At 34.0% G+C, this 18870-nt stretch overlaps 1 protein-coding gene across 1 annotated transcript in view; it reads left to right on the top strand.

Moving 5' to 3' along the window:
• The window catches only part of Glg1 (Golgi apparatus protein 1), a 49049-nt gene that overhangs the window by 14000 nt on the left and 16179 nt on the right, over positions 1 to 18870 (top strand). Inside the window, exons 6-14 of the mRNA XM_076517962.1 lie at positions 4890 to 5070; positions 5600 to 5826; positions 6704 to 6825; positions 7485 to 7586; positions 8614 to 8776; positions 11859 to 11996; positions 13129 to 13278; positions 15754 to 15873; positions 17812 to 17900. Coding sequence (XP_076374077.1) covers positions 4890 to 5070; positions 5600 to 5826; positions 6704 to 6825; positions 7485 to 7586; positions 8614 to 8776; positions 11859 to 11996; positions 13129 to 13278; positions 15754 to 15873; positions 17812 to 17900 — 1292 coding nt within the window. The remainder of the gene's footprint in view (positions 1 to 4889; positions 5071 to 5599; positions 5827 to 6703; positions 6826 to 7484; positions 7587 to 8613; positions 8777 to 11858; positions 11997 to 13128; positions 13279 to 15753; positions 15874 to 17811; positions 17901 to 18870) is intronic.

Below are 18870 nucleotides of genomic sequence, written 5' to 3'. Positions count from 1 at the left end.
GTTGGCTTGCTTCACCACCACTTGAAACCTTGTGAAGATTAGTGTTGGCTTGCTTCACCACCACTTGAAACCTTGTGAAGATTAGTGTTGGCTTGCTTCACCACCACTTGAAACCTTGTGAAGATTAGTGTTGGCTTGCTTCACCACCACTTGAAACCTTGTGAAGATTAGTGTTGGCTTGCTTCACCACCACTTGAAACCTTGTGAAGATTAGTGTTGGCTTGCTTCACCACCACTTGAAACCTTGTGAAGATTAGTGTTGGCTTACTTCACCACCACTTGAAACCTTGTGAAGATTAGTGTTGGCTTGCTTCACCACCACTTGAAACCTTGTGAAGATTAGTGTTGGCTTGCTTCACCACCACTTGAAACCTTGTGAAGATTAGTGTTGGCTTGCTTCACCACCACTTGAAACCTTGTGAAGATTAGTGTTGGCTTGCTTCACCACCACTTGAAACCTTGTGAAGATTAGTGTTGGCTTGCTTCACCACCACTTGAAACCTTGTGAAGATTAGTGTTGGCTTGCTTCACCACCACTTGAAACCTTGTGAAGATTAGTGTTGGCTTGCTTCACCACCACTTGAAACCTTGTGAAGATTAGTGTTGGCTTGCTTCACCACCACTTGAAACCTTGTGAAGATTAGTGTTGGCTTGCTTCACCACCACTTGAAACCTTGTGAAGATTAGTGTTGGCTTGCTTCACCACCACTTGAAACCTTGTGAAGATTAGTGTTGGCTTGCTTCACCACCACTTGAAACCTTGTGAAGATTAGTGTTGGCTTGCTTCACCACCACTTGAAACCTTGTGAAGATTAGTGTTGGCTTGCTTCACCACCACTTGAAACCTTGTGAAGATTAGTGTTGGCTTGCTTCACCACCACTTGAAACGCTGTGAAGATTAGTGTTGGCTTGCTTCACCACCACTTGAAACGTTGTGAAGATTAGTGTTGGCTTGCTTCACCACCACTTGAAAGTGTTGGCTGTGAAGATTAGTGTTGGCTTGCTTGCTTCACCACCACTTGAAACCTTGTGAAGATTAGTGTTGGCTTGCTTCACCACCACTTGAAACCTTGTGAAGATTAGTGTTGGCTTGCTTCACCACCACTTGAAACCTTGTGAAGATTAGTGTTGGCTTGCTTCACCACCACTTGAAACCTTGTGAAGATTAGTGTTGGCTTGCTTCACCACCACTTGAAACCTTGTGAAGATTAGTGTTGGCTTGCTTCACCACCACTTGAAACCTTGTGAAGATTAGTGTTGGCTTGCTTCACCACCACTTGAAACCTTGTGAAGATTAGTGTTGGCTTGCTTCACCACCACTTGAAACGTTGTGAAGATTAGTGTTGGCCTGCTTCACCACCACTTGAAACGTTGTGAAGATTAGTGTTGGCTTGCTTCACCACCACTTGAAACGTTGTGAAGATTAGTGTTGGCTTGCTTCACCACCACTTGAAACGTTGTGAAGATTAGTGTTGGCTTGCTTCACCACCACTTGAACGCTTGAAGATTGAAGATTAGTGTTGGCTTGCTTCACCACCACTTGAAACGTTGTGAAGATTAGTGTTGGCTTGCTTCACCACCACTTGAAACGTTGTGAAGATTAGTGTTGGCTTGCTTCACCACCACTTGAAACGTTGTGAAGATTAGTGTTGGCTTGCTTCACCACCACTTGAAACCTTGTGAAGATTAGTGTTGGCTTGCTTCACCACCACTTGAAACCTTCTGAAGATTAGTGTTGGTTTACTTCACCACCACTTTAAACCTTGTGAAGATTAGTGTTGGCTTACTTCACCACCACTTGAAACCTTGTGAAGATTAGTGTTGGTTTACTTCACCACCACTTAACCTTGTGAAGATTAGTAGTTTTTTTCCACATTGTTTTAAAACTTTTTTCCCCTATCAATGTCTTTTTAAGACTTGTTGGTAACAAACCTTTTAATTCACTCATCCCTGAATGGGGAAACAGCATTGAGAAGAGAAAAATATTTTTTTTCTAAAAATTCTTAAGAATTAAAAGTGATTTAGAATTTGCTTGTTTAAAGTGTAGTAAGTTAAACCATAGTTGATTAAAACCCTACCATGTGACATTTGTGATTGTTTGATTAATTTATTTGAAACATGATATTGTTACCTTAATAGTTACAAGGTCCATCGAAATGAAAGTCTCTGTAGAAAGATTTAAGTTTTGGTATTCATTATGGCAAGACACTAATAAACTGTTAAAGAACTTTGCTTAACTTGTTACTCAAACTTAATTGTAGTGAGTTATCTACAGTATAAGTATATTCTCAAGATGGCTGGTATGGATATTAAAACTTCAATTAAAATAAATTACACAACAATGTTTCAACCTTCTTAGGTCATCTTCAGATTAACAAAGAGAGTTTGAAACTGACCATTGCTGGGCACATGTCTTAGGAATGAGAATGCAAATGGGTATGGGGTTGTAGGGGGTGTTGTTGTCAAATGTTAGGTTAGTAATCAGTGTAGGTATAAAGGTGTTCCTTTATATTGGCTTAGTTTTGGTTTGAGTTGTTGTATAAGTAGAGCTTTTTTGATTTTGCTTTTGTTTCTATTTGTTTCCCTATTTAGTATCTGGGAGTTTTTTTATGGTTATGTTGTGTACATTTGATTTGTAGTGTTCAAAACGTGTGAAGGTGTTTTTGTGTTCTTTGAATACGGTTTCCAATTTTCTGCTTGTTTCTCCAATATAGAAATCGTGGCAGTTGTTGCATTGTAGTTTGTAAATAATGTCAGTGTAGTCTTTACATAGTATGGACTTTAATTTTGTACCTGGTTTTTGAATAAATTTAGTGTTTACTGGGATGTTGTGTTTCGTTATAAGTTTTTTCACATGTTGGCTATTTTTTTGCTAATGTTGGGAACACGTGGTATGCTGCAATGTAAGGTTTTGTACTGTGTTGTTGATTTAGGTATGTGTGTATAATTTTTTTCAATGGTTGTTGAAGGAAATTTGTTCATGAAGTGTTGTTTTATTTTGTTGATTTATTTGTTAATTTTATCTGGTGAACATAATTTTATGGCTGTGTTTATTTGGCTTCTGAATATGTTGAGTTTTTTTTTTTAATGTGCTGAGTCCCAAGGAATGTATAGTCCAGTATGGGTGATTTTTCTGTGGATTTCTCTTTTAAACTGTGTATCGGTTTTTGGGATGTTGAGGTTGGGAAATGCTATTTGGTTAGTTTTTTCCTGTTGAGGTGTATTGAGTTAATGTGGTTGAAAAACTAAGTGTGTGTTCTGTAGATGTGAATCCAGCAATTGTATCGTCAACATATCTGTACCAGTATAGTGGTGGGTGTGCCCATACTTAATCCATTTATTTGTAGGTAGCTTTGATTATAGAACATAAAGCGAGCTTTGGTGGTTGTGAATTTTATAAGGGTTGCTAATTGATTGCTGGGAATGTGTATCAATGGGTTGGGGTCTTGGATATATATTTCTAATCCTATCTTGCAGTCTTCAGAAGTTGGGACTTCTGTGAAGAGGAAGATTACATCAAAACTGGCCATTAAGTCTTTAAAATGGTTTACTCAATTTAGAATATATTTAAAGTTAAAAGTGTATTTGAAAAAGGAGTCAGCTGATGTAACATATTTCGAAAATGTCCATGCTACATATTTACCAAGGTTGTAGTTAAATGATTCGTAGGTTGACATTGTGAGTCATAGTGGACAATCTGGTTTGGGGGTGCTGTGTAGTTGTGTGTGCAAGTCAGTCCTTTGTAGGTAAGAATAAAGGTTTCCTGAGATTTTTTTTTTAATTTGTAATAGTGTTCAGTTTGTTTCATGTGTTTATTGGTTTAAATGTGTTAGTATCTGATAAGATATTATTAATTTTTGTAATTTATTCATTTGTGTTCATTATAACTATAGCATTGCCTTTATCTGCTTTTAGAATTCTGATGTTGTTTTTTTCGTAGTTTTCTTTTCTGTGAAATTATGTTGATAGTTTTGCATGAAAATTCTTTGAGAAAGTTGTTTAATATACTGTCTTGAGGTGTTTCAGTTCTACCTGGAAAGGTGGGTTGTTGATGGAATAGTTGTCTTCTTTCTGATGGCTGTTTTCTGTTGTTTTGTTGTTGTTTTTGATTTATGTAGAATGGATCACAACTCTTCCAGGCAAGCTTTCATTTCAATGGATGAAATATTTTGAGATGTTACTGCAAAGTTGAAATCCTTGTTGAACATATGCACCTCTTCACTGCTTAATTGTTGATCTGATCTGTTAATTACATGCCCAGCAATGGTGAGTTTCAAACTCTCTTTGTTAACCTGAAGATGACCTGAGAAGTTCGAAATGTTGTTCTGTACTTTATTTTAATTAAAGTTTTAATACCCATACCAGCCATTTGGAGAATACATTTTTACTTCAAGTGGGTTTCTTATCAACACACAACATATATAATGACTTTATTACATCTGTGAACAACTATAACAAGTTTTTAATTCAAAATTATAATTTAGAGAAACCTTTCTCTTGATGTCATAAGAACTCTGTGTTGTATATGTCAGCTGGTGCATCAGGTTTAATTTCTTATGGCACCATCAAAATATTGTTTGTACTCTAAGCCACAAGACCTTTATAAGGGTTACAGTGAACCCATTAACATGGATAAGTACTAGACAGGCTACCTTCCCTCTGGTAAGTAGTTCATAATTGAGGGTTGTGGTAGATACCATTAGTAGGTTTTCTATAAGGCAACAGTACATATTAAAGGCTGTGGAAGTAATTATTCATTGTTACACCTTATAATAACATTGTTTGCATATTTCCTCTAGTTCTTTAGCTACTAAGAAACTTAGTTTTGTCAGAAACTCGGAAAAGGAGCAATTATTTAACTGTATGACCTTTCTTTTGTGATGGAACAGTGTCGTAAAAAACTCTTTCAACGGGAAAAGATGATCGTTCAAGACTACAAAGTCAGCAGGGGCTTAACAAAGGTGTGTCGAGAAGACATCAAAGCATATCACTGTCGTGACAAAACGTCCAGTAGGCGACCGTTTCGACTAGAACAAATTTTGTTATGTCTTGAAAACGTTCAACATAAAGGTTAGTGTCACACAACCTGTTTATCTTTAATGATGTAATTATCAGATATAATTCTGCTGAGATTCAAGGTGCAGTTTTAATAAATGAATTTTTTCAAATTTGGACTTTGCAAGACTGATGAAAAGGTAATATAAACTGAATTATTTCAAAGGATTTCATTTCAGTACTAATAAATAATATTTCGTAGTATTTAGTATGATGTATGTATTTACTATAAGCCATGTTTACCTGTTTATACAAGAAGATACTCTAAAGAAAATAGTACTAAATAGTGAAATTAGTTATTACACAATTCCATATGGTATTTTTATCTCAGAAATAAATAGTTTTATAATCTGTTATGTTGCCACTTCAGGTAATAAGTTTGGTATAATTTGTTTTCCATTGTTTATTCTTTTTGCTTTGGATTAAAGTTGATGGATCAGATTTTGATTTTGTCAGCTAACAGATGGCTCATTGGAATTAATTAACAAATCATTTAACATTTTGATGCTGGAAAGATGTATTGATAAATCGTATTGTTTTTAAGGTTATCCAGTTTCTCCAGAGTGTAAGGCTGAAATGATAGAACACAGGAAGTCTCTCCTAGAGGATTACCGACTTACTCCTAATCTAGCGTTAGTGTGTGAAGAAGATATCGTACAATTTTGTGGGAAAAATTTTGAAATCGGAGGCAAGACGTTGCACTGTCTAATGGATCACTCTCGTCGAAGTAGCCAAAAGGGAAGAAAAATCAGTGACCAGTGTCAGCGTGAGGTATTAATTGCTCGTAATGTAAAAACTGAGATTAAGCTGTGTAAAGTTAATATTACTGGTTTTTCTGTTTCTCGCCACATTTTAGTTTTCAAAAGTAGAAATTCTGATGACCTGCTCTGTACTTCATATTTAAAGTTTAGCTCATGATTAAATTTAATGTAAATGTTGTTTTCTGTAGACAATAAGTTTGTACTCTGAAAGTTAGCTGTTACTCTGCATTCTGACCTTATTCGTTCCACAGCTGTACCTCGTGGCAAGTGTGTTTCTCTTCCATTACACCTGCTGAAAGAATCTGATAGTGATTTAAATAGTGATGCTTCTTCCAAGTTGGTATCGATCCAATAAGATATGAAAGACATTTTATCTTTCCTTGTAGACTGACTTGATATGTCTACATTCCTGCTTGGCCTGCCTAGCTACTTGACACCTATTGTGATCAGCATGTTTTGTTTGTATAGTTCTATAAGTTTGTGTAGGTCATAACAAATATGGCTAGTAAGTGTGAAGCAAATTATATCACTCAGTGCAAGGAACACGGTTAATTAGAATAAACCACTTCCCCGTGCACAAAGGAATGTGTATCTGATTGTAATAAACCACTTTACTTTTGACAAATTAAATGTGATATTTGTGAATATTTTACTTAAGCTGTTTGAATAGTGACTAGGTTAATCAGTGATGATGAGAAAACCCACTTTTAGAGAAATTATACACGTAAAACTCGCTGTTTTGTGAACCTGACGATAACCGAAGAAGGTCAAAACGTTTTTGCTCCTCTACATAAAAATTTTCTCAACTCAAACCAGCCAGTTTTACTAGGTTGTTCTATGGCTGTTTGAATGACAACTAGGTTTTTACATGTGTCATTAATCACTAGGTTGAAGCTCTCTTGAAAGCCGTAGACATCGGTGAGGACTGGAGACTTGATCCCATTCTTCGAGAGAACTGCAAGCCTGTTGTGGATTTGCTGTGTAAAGATATAAGACATGGAGATGGAAAGTAAATTGTTTTGATTTATATTCCAATAAACATTAGTTGTTTTTTTAATTATTTGGGATATAAAACTGTTGAAATGGCAGCCCATCACAATTTTCCACTGTTGTGGTTTATAACCCAATGATATAAGCTCTAAATCCTTGACAGAATTTTAAAGCTAACCAGCTGCTAAAATTATGTTCTGTGATATTAGTTTTCAAAAAACAATATGGACTGAAATATTTGTAACTTGGAGACTTTTTGTATAACTTGTTAGGAGGCTCAAACACTTTGATGGTGTTGGGTTTCTACAATGTGTTACAAAAACTACTGATAAAAATGTTTTACGTGAATGACATTAGCAACTGAAAATCATGTCTATTTTTCTGAAATCTTTTTTTCTGTAAGGGAATATTCAAATTTAAACATTTTTAGGTTCTGCATGTTGGTAATTAGGTTTGTGTAGGTTATGAGTTTGCAGTTTGGCATAAAAAAAAAAGTGTCATATTCTCTATCTGTTCTGAGATGTTGAGCCCCTGAAGGAAATCTGCACTGATAGTATAGTACTTCATTCTTTAGTGTAATACATTTCATGGATCCATGAAGAACAAGATCTGGTTCTTATTTTGTTTAACTTTTCTCTGTGCCATTTGTGAATAACTTTACGTTCTTTGTTTTCTCAGTGTCCTCTCTTGCCTCATGGACCACTTAGATGGAGCTCACATGATCGACTCGTGTCGCACAACACTTCTTCAGATTCAGTACTTCTTAGCAAGGAACTTTGAGTGAGTAATGCTTGATTGGTATCTTTAGATCTTCTGTTTTAGGACACTGAAAGTAAATTCAACCAATGTTTTTTATACATTCGACTCCATTTATGTCAACATCATGAGGTGTTGCTGTATGTGCCATTCACTGTTATTTTAACTATGAAATTTGTACATTTTTTAACAGAACAGTTTCTGTTAAGGAATAATAAAAATATCTTTGACAGCTGTACTTATTTCATAATCAGTTAAAAACTGTTGGTTGTTTCTGATGAAAATTTGTTTGACACTAAACACAAACTGTATTAACAACTTCTCAGTTTCTGTCAGTGTTGGAACACTTGGTATAAACATATTCTTTATTTTTATGAGGTGTGTATTTATACTTAGACAAACTGCCTGAAAAGTTTGCGACTTAAACAGTATTTCATCGCAACTTGTGCTCGTCTTAATTGGATCCAAATTCAAGAACAAAATCTAAGTCTCAAACTTTCCAGTAACTTTGTTGTCTGAAGAGGCTACAGTCTCAGACTTTGTGCTGAGATTGTAGTCTGTTGAAGAGACTACAAACTAGATGAACAAATGTAAGTAAGTTGTGTTAAAAAGCAATTTTTGAAATAAATAGCTTCAGAAACCTCTTATTTGTTTCTGGTCATAATTTCTCTGATTGAGAAGTGTATGAAGGATTATTTTTGTTACTATGGGGCAGTGAAGACTAGTGCTTATTTTTAGTTTTCTCAAATAATGCAACTAATCCTGGTAATACTAAGATTATATCATAAATTTGCAGCAACCAAAATAAAAAAAACAAATCTAGTGTGTATGTGTGTGGGTGTTTGTGAATTCCAGGTAAGACAAAGACTTCATTTATGGGGATCATTGATTGTCTTTAAAAGAGGAAGATAATTCATCTATCTGTTTCCAAATTATTAGCATGAAAATGTTGTGAGATGGGTGTAAAGTAGATTTAAATTAAAATGCATTGTTCTCTAAGTACATTTAGATAATCATTTGGAAAATTATATGTGGAATCTTTTCCATGTAGGCTTGATCCTGGGTTATACAAGGGTTGTAGGAAAGAAGCAATTGAAGTGTGTAATGCAAAACCAGATTGGTGGGACAAACCCGAGAAGATGGACCCAGATCGAGGTCCACTTGTCTTGCACTGCCTTTACCAGCATGCATACCATCCAGATGAAAATTTTAAAGTGAGTATACTGTCTGGTTCTGTTGTGCTTTAAACCTGTTAAGAAATAAATATTTGTTGAAGAAATGCCATTTTATATTTGATTTTGGACAGGCTTAATTTGACTTCCTGTGTAACTACAAAACTTTATGTGCCATAACTTTGAACATAAGTGAATCTTCATTAAATTTGACAAGATTTGGTCTAAGTATGCTTCTCTCTTTCCAGCTTACTTAACTGGTCAGTTTTACTGTTTGGTTATCAGTAGCTGTACTAGCAGCACCATTTGCTTTGACCAGTTGCTCTCTCTTTTTGTCCATGTGGCAGGGAAAAAAAAAAGATGGACATGTCTGAACTTGTTAGATGACATGGGGTTCAGATTGGAAATACCATTATAACTAAGTAGACAAGTTTATTTACACAGAAATAATGTTTCTCATGTTTTAAAGAAATATTTAATAAACTTGAACAATCAGTTACTTATTTTAGCTCCACAGTATCCAGTGTGATAAAACCATCCATAGAAAATGTATGAAAAATAAACTTTATTATAGCCACATCATCTCACAAACACACACGTACACACTTTTTAAGTACTTGAGAATTTAACTTCATTCATTAAATAGTTTTATTTATTTGCGTGTACACAAAAATGGTAAAAACATTGTAGGTTTTGATATTGGTTGATTTAATGCTCTATCAACAAATAACCAATTTATTTATCTCTCATGAACTTTCTTCTCTGTCTGATCAGGGGCCTGGCATGACCAAGTGTGTTAAGGCTTTGGACTCGTAATTCGAGGGTCGTGGGTTTGAATCCCGGTCGCACCAAACATGCTTGTCTTTTCAGCCATGGGGGCTTTATATTGTGACAGTCAATCCAACTATTCGTTGGTAAAAGAGTTGCCCAAGAGTTGGCAGTGGGTAGCGATGACTAGGTGGTAAATTAGAGACGGCTAGAGCAGATAGCCCTCAAATAGCTTTGCGAGAAATTCAAAACAAACAGTCTGATCAGTTACTATTAACATTGCATAGTGTGAGGTCAGTGCATAAAACAGACAGTAAAATATTTACATCCATGTAAAATATATAAAATACAGTAAGAAAAAATTTGTGGTTTTGAGAGAAAGTGGTTAGACAGTTCCTACAAAAAAAAACAATAGAATGAAGTGTGAAGTTTGGAAGACTTAGAAACAAACTGTAGATCTAGGATGTTCTATAGTTTATTTTGGTATTTTTAATCCTAGAAGTGTTTCCATATTAAGTTACATTTGTTTAAAAGAAATATTATTGAATTATCATCCATGACAAAACATGAGGTAAGCCTTACTTAATTTGGGAAATATGGGAACATCTCAGTGACTTTGGATAAAACATGAGGTAAACCTTACTTAATCTGGGAAATATGGAAATATCTTAGTGACTTTGGACAAAACATGAGGTAAGCCTTACTTAATCTGGGAAATATGGGAATATCTTAGTGACTTTGGACAAAACATGAGGTAAGCCTTACTTAATTTGGGAAATATGGGAACATCTCAGTGACTTTGGACAAAACATGAGGTAAGCCTTACTTAATCTGGGAAATATGGGAATATCTTAGTGACTTTGGACAAAACATGAGGTAAGCCTTACTTAATCTGGGAAATGTGGAATATCTTAGTGACTTTGGACAAAACATGAGGTAAGCCTTACTTAATCTGGAAAATATGGGAACATCTCAGTGACTTTGGACAAAACATGAGGTAAGCCTTACTTAATTTGGGAAATATGGGAACATCTCAGTGACTTTGGACAAAACATGAGGTAAACCTTACTTAATCTGGAAAATATGGGAATATCTTAGTGACTTTGGACAAAACATGAGGTAAGCCTTACTTAATCTGGGAAATATGGGAATATCTTAGTGACTTTGGACAAAACATGAGGTAAGCCTTACTTAATCTGGGAAATATGGGAATATCTTAGTGACTTTGGACAAAACATGAGGTAAGCCTTACTTAATCTGGGAAATATGGGAATATCTTAGTGACTTTGGACAAAACATGAGGTAAGCCTTACTTAATCTGGGAAATGTGGAATATCTTAGTGACTTTGGACAAAACATGAGGTAAGCCTTACTTAATCTGAGAAATATGGAATATCTTAGTGACTTTGATGTGAGCCAAGTACTTATTTATCGAATGTTGTCATATTGAAACAGTACACATAAATAAAATAACTTTTAATTAGTTTGAAACAACGTATATTTATCTTAGGTCACCAATAACATGTTTATTAAAGTTGGTGAAGCTGTAACTGAATGGGTATATTAAATTAAAAGTTTTGATTAACACAAAAACCACTGATGTATTTCTAATAACATTTCGAAAACATTTCACAATGGAAGGTTTACTGGTGGGACAGCAGTAACTATATGGACTTGCTAAAATTCAGGGTATGATTCCCCATAGTGGATATAGCTCAGTGTGGCTTTTGTAGAAAAAACTTAATGTAGAAATTTCATGAAATAGAAAACTCGTAGGAAACTGATTCATGGTTTATAAATGTTTGTAAGCCAAAACTGCCTATTATTTAGTAAGTTTCATGCAGTTTTCAATGTAAGAAGGAATGGGTTAAAGCATGTGTTTCCTTAGTTTCTTTTGCCATAATCTATTCTCGAATCCCAGAAACAGCTGAAACTAAATGTCACATTTTGCCTTTGTTTATTCAGTAATATTGAGTTAATGCTGTATATTACAAACTTATGCGTTATGTCTAAAATTGTACAATGATGTATGATTACAGCAATCGTAAATTTTATTTTACTTTATAATTAAAAAAATCATTACACTTGCAACGTTTAATTGTGTTACAGATACACACTTACATACGACTTTATTTTATGAGATTACATTATTATCAAACTGTAGATGTAAGATTCATGTATATCAAACACGTAACCACGAGGAGGTAACCTGGTTAGAAGTACTGAATGTTAGGATGGTGGTGTAGGTGCTAGTGTGTATATATATACAACATGGTTGTATAGTTGACGTGTTGGATCATTTGAGTGCTTCTCTATATTAAGCAGGCCACTACAAGTATGTGTCTGTGTGTTTCAGCTTACACGAGACTGTCTGTACCAAGTTAGAAGAGTGATGCGCCAGCTGGCAGTCAGCGTGAACCTGCATCCTGAAATAGAAGAACCTTGTTTGAATGACCTGTCCAGGTTTTGTAGTGAACATGTTGAGAAGGGTGAGGTATGATGTGACTTAATATTTCATCCTCTTGGTATATCAGACAGTGTGACAGTAGGCTGAAATTATTATGTTCTTAACGGAGTGAACTTGTAGCAGAAAAACACCTGTGAAACACTTAAAGTGAAATAATTTATTGTAAACTGTATGCAGTCTGGGAAACCTTGTATCGTGAAGCATACACAAAGGAAAATTTATTGTTGACTGCACATACAGAGAGATCTTTTGTATAAAAATTAACAAAGCTGAACAAAGTTGAAGTTAAAAAACAAACTTGTAAGACTAAACAGAGACAGTCCATTATATAGACTTGTGCTAACCAGCAAACATAAGTGATAATTTAATTACTTGAATGGTTAGAATAATAAAAAATAGTGATAGTCAGAGACTCTTACTTTGATTACATCATTAATTTGTTGATATAAATTTCACTGTAGTTTTGATTAATCAGTTGTTGGAACAATCAAACAGTAATTGCAGTTACTTAATTATTTTGGTGACATTAAACACAGTAACACCATTGATTAATTTATTGTTAGAATGATAACAATACAGCAATTATATTTACATATTTATATTTGTGACATTTGATTTAGCTTCTTTTCAATCAACAGATCTGAATAATGAAAAACAATAATTGGAAATACTGGTCTTGTTTATTTGATGTAATTTTGATTAATTAATTAGTTTGCTTGACAAATACCAATGTAATTTCTGATTACAAAGTAACTATGACTTTCTTAAGGTAGCCAAATGCCTTGTCATCTAATTAGTGACGCGCATGAATGGATTAACGAGATTCCCACTGTCCCTATCTACTATCTAGCGAAACCACAGCCAAGAGAACGGGCTTGGAGAAATCAGCAGGAGAAATGATTAATTAATTAGTTTGCTTGACAAATACTAATGTAATTTCTGATTTCATCATTTGATTATTTTACCTGTCTATAACTAATAACTTTCATTTCTAGTATATCATATGTAAGTTAAACATTGTTTGAAAAGGAAAAATTGTAAAATGTATTGTTTATTTAAACTGCTATATATGTGATTCATATAAATTGTACTGTCCACCCCACCCAGAGCAAATCTGTTTGTGTTTATAGAAGCAATAGCTGAGATTTTCTCTCTTCAGGAAATAATGTGCCTTCAGAGAAACTTTCAAAACCTTAATGAAGAATGTCAGAAGGCTGTGACTAGCTTCACCGAAGAGGAAGCTGAACATGCAGAGTTGAATTATCCTCTCTTCCACTCATGTGATAATATTATTCAGTCTCTCTGTAAGGTAAGAAATATTTAGTTGTCCTTTTTCTTTCATGAAATAATATTATTCAAATGGGAAAAAATAACTTTGGAAAAAGGTTAGACTGTCTAAATAGTGTGAAATAATTTTTTAACTTTCCTGTTGCAAGAGATATAAGTTAAAAAGAACAAAACAACAACAATCACCTCTGATGTTTTATTGTCTTTAACTTTTTATGTGTTCTATAGTAGTTCCTCTATCATGAATCTGAAAATGATTGTATCCATTTTTCTTCATGATGTACTGATTTCTCACTAAATGTCATAATACATAAAGGAAAGACCACAATGCAGTTTTGAGACTAGAAGACATAAAATTCATAGAGTCAGGATGAATAAGGATACATTTTGTTTGAGATGAACGTTCTTCCCTATTCTTCAGTTTGTTTGTATTTTTGTTAACAAATATAACAAAAATGTTCACTGTAGTAGATGAGGGAATAATTTCATTCAGTGTGTTTTGTTTCTTCCCAATATGTAAAATATTCTTGTGTGCTATCAACAAAAGGAAACTTTGTTTTGAAATCTTTGTGTCTGAATTATTCATAATTTGTTGTAAAAACCAAAACAACTTGTATGACGTTTAAATTTGCAGGTCTTTGTAATAATCTGAGACCATCTGTGTGTGCATGTTAAATAAACAAGAGATAAAAATAAATATTTAATGAAGGAAAAACTTTTTCTGTTGGTTATAAACAGTCCATCTAATAAGAAAGTGTATGTTAATTAACTGCCTTGAAAGCTATAATACAATAGTGGATTTGACAATGTTATTGATATATAAACAGATTGAGAAAGTGGGAGGTTCATATATTGTATCCTGTTTTTTTCTTATGTATGTTTTACTTGGTTGGACACTGAAACTAATTTTAAGGAAAATAGAAAATCTCTTAGGGAAAATTCAGAATGAAAATACATCACATGGCACAATATAAAATTAAATTATGTGAACTACACTTTGCTGCGAAGTTATTATTGACGTAAATAGATAAAATGTTTAACTTGATTTAATTTTGTATATAAGATGTTGTGCCCTGTGCAGTTTAATTGTGTAAATAAGAGGTTGTGCCCTGTGCAGTTTAATTGTGTAAATAAGAGGTTGTGCCCTGTGCAGTTTAATTGTGTAAATAAGAGGTTGTGCCCTGTGCAGTTTAATTGTGTAAATAAGAGGTTGTGCCCTGTGCAGTTTAATTGTGTAAATAAGAGGTTGTGCCCTGTGCAGTTTAATTGTGTAAATAAGAGGTTGTGCCCTGTGCAGTTTAATTGTGTAAATAAGAGGTTGTGCCCTGTGCAGTTTAATTGTGTAAATAAGAGGTTGTGCCCTGTGCAGTTTAATTGTGTAAATAAGAGGTTGTGTCCTGTGCAGTTTAATTGTGTAAATAAGAGGTTGTGCCCTGTGCAGTTTAATTGTGTAAATAAGAGGTTGTGCCCTGTGCAGTTTTATTGTGTAAATAAGTGGTTGTGCCCTGTGCAGTTTTATTGTGTAAATAAGTGGTTGTGCCCTGTGCAGTTTAATTGTGTAAATAAGAGGTTGTGCCCTGTGCAGTTTAATTGTGTAAATAAGAGGTTGTGCCCTGTGCAGTTTAATTGTGTAAATAAGTGGTTGTGCCCTGTGCAGTTTTATTGTGTAAATAAGTGGTTGTGCCTTGTGCAGTTTAATTGTGTAAATAAGTGGTTGTGCCTTGTGCAGTTTAATTGTGTAAATACGAGGTTGTGCCCTGTGCAGTTTAATTGTGTAAATCTGAGGTTGTGCCCTGCAGTTTAATTGTGGTTGTGCCCTGTGCAGTTTAATTGTGTAAATAAGTGGTTGTGCCTTGTGCAGTTTAATTGTGTAAATAAGACGTTGTGCCCTGTACAGTTTAATTGTGTAAATGAGAGGTTGTGCCCTGTGCAGTTTAATCCCAGTTAAAGCACGTAGAGTGACCATTATGACTGTTTAAAAACGTTTTTATTGAAAAGAAATTGTTTTTAGTTTTTAGTTGTTTTTTTTTAAGTTATAAAATGAGTAATATTACAGTTGTAAATTTTGTTAGAACACAAAACACTTTGAAATGAAAAACAAACTTTGTTTTTATTTGCAATACTAATTTTGTGCTTTTGTTTATTTTGTGAAATAAGCAACTTCCTTACTATATATTTTCTTTATGGAATTAAAACAATAACAAATGTAACAACGAGAAAGATAAATTTGCTCTTTTTGGTATCGTCGAAGAATCCTTTGGGGAAAAACAAATCTAGGAGAAATATGTTAAAGGTTTATATTTTGAAACTATTGTTTTAGGGATAGTTTTCATGCTTTCTTAAATAATTGTTTGTTTTTATATTTCTTATTGTAGTATATGTTATCTAAGAATTATTCTGGCAAAATAGTGAAATAGAAATAATTATATTTTGAGATGTGTCCATTAATTGGTACTTTTCTGTTACATCAGTTTGTTTGTTATGCTTCCTATCCTAGGACATGCTATCTAAGGATGTAGACCAGGGTGACATTATGTCCTGCCTAATTAACAACAAAAACGATCCTCTAATGAAGAAAAACTCGAAGTGCAGAACAGCTGTTGAACATTTCCAACTGGTAAGAGGTTCAAAATTTGTTTTTTACATTAGCACGTGGCAGTTAAGTCGGGCAGTTGACCACAGTACAGATAGCCCATTTTGTGGCATTGCACCACAGTACAGACAGCCCATTTTGTGGCATTGCACCACAGTACAGACAGCCCATTTTGTGGCATTGCACCACAGTACAGACAGCTCATTTTATGGCATTCACTTTAATTAGGGTGCATATGCATCATTGAAAGTCCTTGAAATTGAGAATAGAATCTCAAAGAATTGAAATGGTACCTTGTTTTGCCAAAAGTACATGAAAATATAATAACAGCAGAATCTATTAACGTATCTAACTTTAGTATATGTTATAGGGTTGAGTGTGTAGTAAGTGAAGTCTTTCTTTTTAGTCTAAATTCATACGTTGAACAAATAAACATGGATTTTATAAAAATTCATAGAATCTGATTGATTTTGATGTAGATTTTAGCTTCTAAAAAGTGCTTAAAACATTCTGAAAGTGTTTTAGAAAGACTTTAAAAAGTGCTTCAAATTTAATAAACAAACAAGTTCATGTATAGCATTTATTTCTTCATTACATGTAATAAGGAAAATATAAGTAAATGAAGTCTGACACTTTAAACTATAGTTAAGTGTGTAAATATAGTGTGGGTTAATACACCTTATGTGCTCCATAAACAAGTTGTTGCCTTGCTTGTCATGCAAAGACTTAAATAAAGGCAATTTAAATATAATTCTATGTTCCTTCCAATTGTTTGTTGTTTGTTCAGCACAAAGCTACAAAATGTGCTAATTTGCATTTGGTCCAAATCCATGATTTGAACTATGTATAATTACTGCTGACCAACCTGAAGAACTTTTTTTTTTCCCCTCCTTTTGTGAGACAGGACTAGTTAATTTTTGTTTCTTCTGAAATCCACTTTCTTAGGTTTTGTAGTTTTCAGGTGATTGCTTAAAATGCAGATGTGTAGTCCAGAAAGGATGTCTAACTTACATGTTAGCTGGTATCTCCATCAAAGTCACTGACGTGTTTTTACTACGTATTGTAATTCTGCTGTAAGAACCTTGAAGTTTCATTAAAATATAATTTTATGAAACTGGATTAACATATGATGTTTTAAGGTTTTTATAATAAAGTGTATATTTAAAGGAAATTTCAACAAAATCCCTGAAAATGGCTTACATTTATAATTAAACCAGAAGAGAGAATCGTGCATTTTTATGACAAACATTTTTTTTCATTTGATCATGTGTTGTCTGCTGACTGTTTTCTAGTCTGATTGGAATTTAATATTTTAGCCTCAGTGCAAGATTGTTAAGAATACAGAGAAGTTTAATCAAATTCATTTCTTTTTATTTGTTTTAGACTTTAATTAAATCACAAGTTTTGGTTTTACTTTGTGAATGGAAGATTAGAAGACTTGATGTACAAACTGACCCTTACATTGTTCAATATGACCCAGGTCAAACCACTTTTTTTTCACCACTGCATAACAAGTCAAAATTCTTGATAAGGTAACAGTTAAATTTACACAAGTGTTTGATTTTGTTACGTCATGAGGTTTAACCTGTTGACTGCCAAGTATTTCAGCTACTACGATACAACTCTAATGCTTCTCCATTTTGAAACTTTTTTTCGTGACGCTATTTTGGATCAAAAGTGAAACAGTTTGTAAGTAGGTCAAATGCATGTATGCTGCTGACATTTGGCATTGAAGTTAGATATTATTGAGAATGAATTAACTCATCCATGGCACTGTGTTACTTTTTAGTGTGTTTTTTTAAATCTTGTCTTTGTGTTTTCTTCTCCTATTACATCTTGGATGTTTAAATGTTTTTAATTATTCTGTAATAATTTAATTTTGGACTGGTTGCATCACTGTATGTACACATTTTTTGATGTTCAAACTTCATGTAATTATTGTGTGTTTTATTTCGTGAATAGCTTTCTCTGCAAGATTACCGCTTCTCTTTCAAATTTAAAGAAGCATGCAAAAAGGATGTCCTAAATTACTGCAAGACAGTGAAGACAAAGTAAGTTTTCTAGTTTAACTGGAATACACATTAAAAATGGTATTGTAAGAACAATATTATATATTGACCTTATTAACCATTATACAACTTGATAACTGTTGTATATACTTCTTTGTTAACAGTAATACAACATGATAGCTGTTGTTTTATTTACTTCTTTGTTAAACGTAATACAGCCTGGTAGCTGTTGTTGTATATACTTCTTTGTTAACCGTAATACAACATGATAGCTGTTGTTTTATTTACTTCTTTGTTAAACGTAATACAGCCTGGTAGCTGTTGTTGTATATACTTCTTTGTTCAACGTAATACAGCCTGGTAGCTGTTGTTGTATATACTTCTTTGTTAAACGTAATACAGCCTGGTAGCTGTTGTTGTATATACTTCTTTGTTAAACGTAATACAGCCTGGTAGCTGTTGTTGTATATACTTCTTTGTTAACCGTAATACAACCTGGCAGCTGCTGTTGTATATACTTCTTTGTTAACCGTAATACAGCCTGGCAGCTGCTGTTGTATATACTTCTTTGTTAACCGTAATGCAGCCTGGCAGCTGCTGTTGTATATACTTCTTTGTTAACCGTAATACAGCCTGGCGGCTGCTGTTTGTATATCGATCTTTGTTAACCGTAATACAGCCTGGCGGCTGCTGTTGTATATATCGATCTTTGTTAACCGTAATACAGCCTGGCAGCTGCTGTTGTATATACGTCTTTGTTAACCGTAATGCAGCCTGGCAGCTGCTGTTGTATGTACTTCTTTGTTAACCGTAATGCAGCCTGGCAGCTGCTGTTGTATGTACTTCTTTGTTAACCGTAATGCAGCCTGGCAGCTGCTGTTGTATGTACTTCTTTGTTAACCGTAATGCAGCCTGGCAGCTGCTGTTGTATGTACTTCTTTGTTAACCGTAATGCAGCCTGGCAGCTGCTGTTGTATGTACTTCTTTGTTAACCGTAATGCAGCCTGGCAGC

The sequence above is a fragment of the Tachypleus tridentatus genome, chromosome 1 (assembly GCF_004210375.1).
Source record: "Tachypleus tridentatus isolate NWPU-2018 chromosome 1, ASM421037v1, whole genome shotgun sequence".
NCBI lineage: Eukaryota > Metazoa > Arthropoda > Merostomata > Xiphosura > Limulidae > Tachypleus > Tachypleus tridentatus.
The sequence above is the reverse complement of the archived record's forward strand: the minus strand, read 5'-3'. Positions and strand labels throughout refer to the sequence as shown.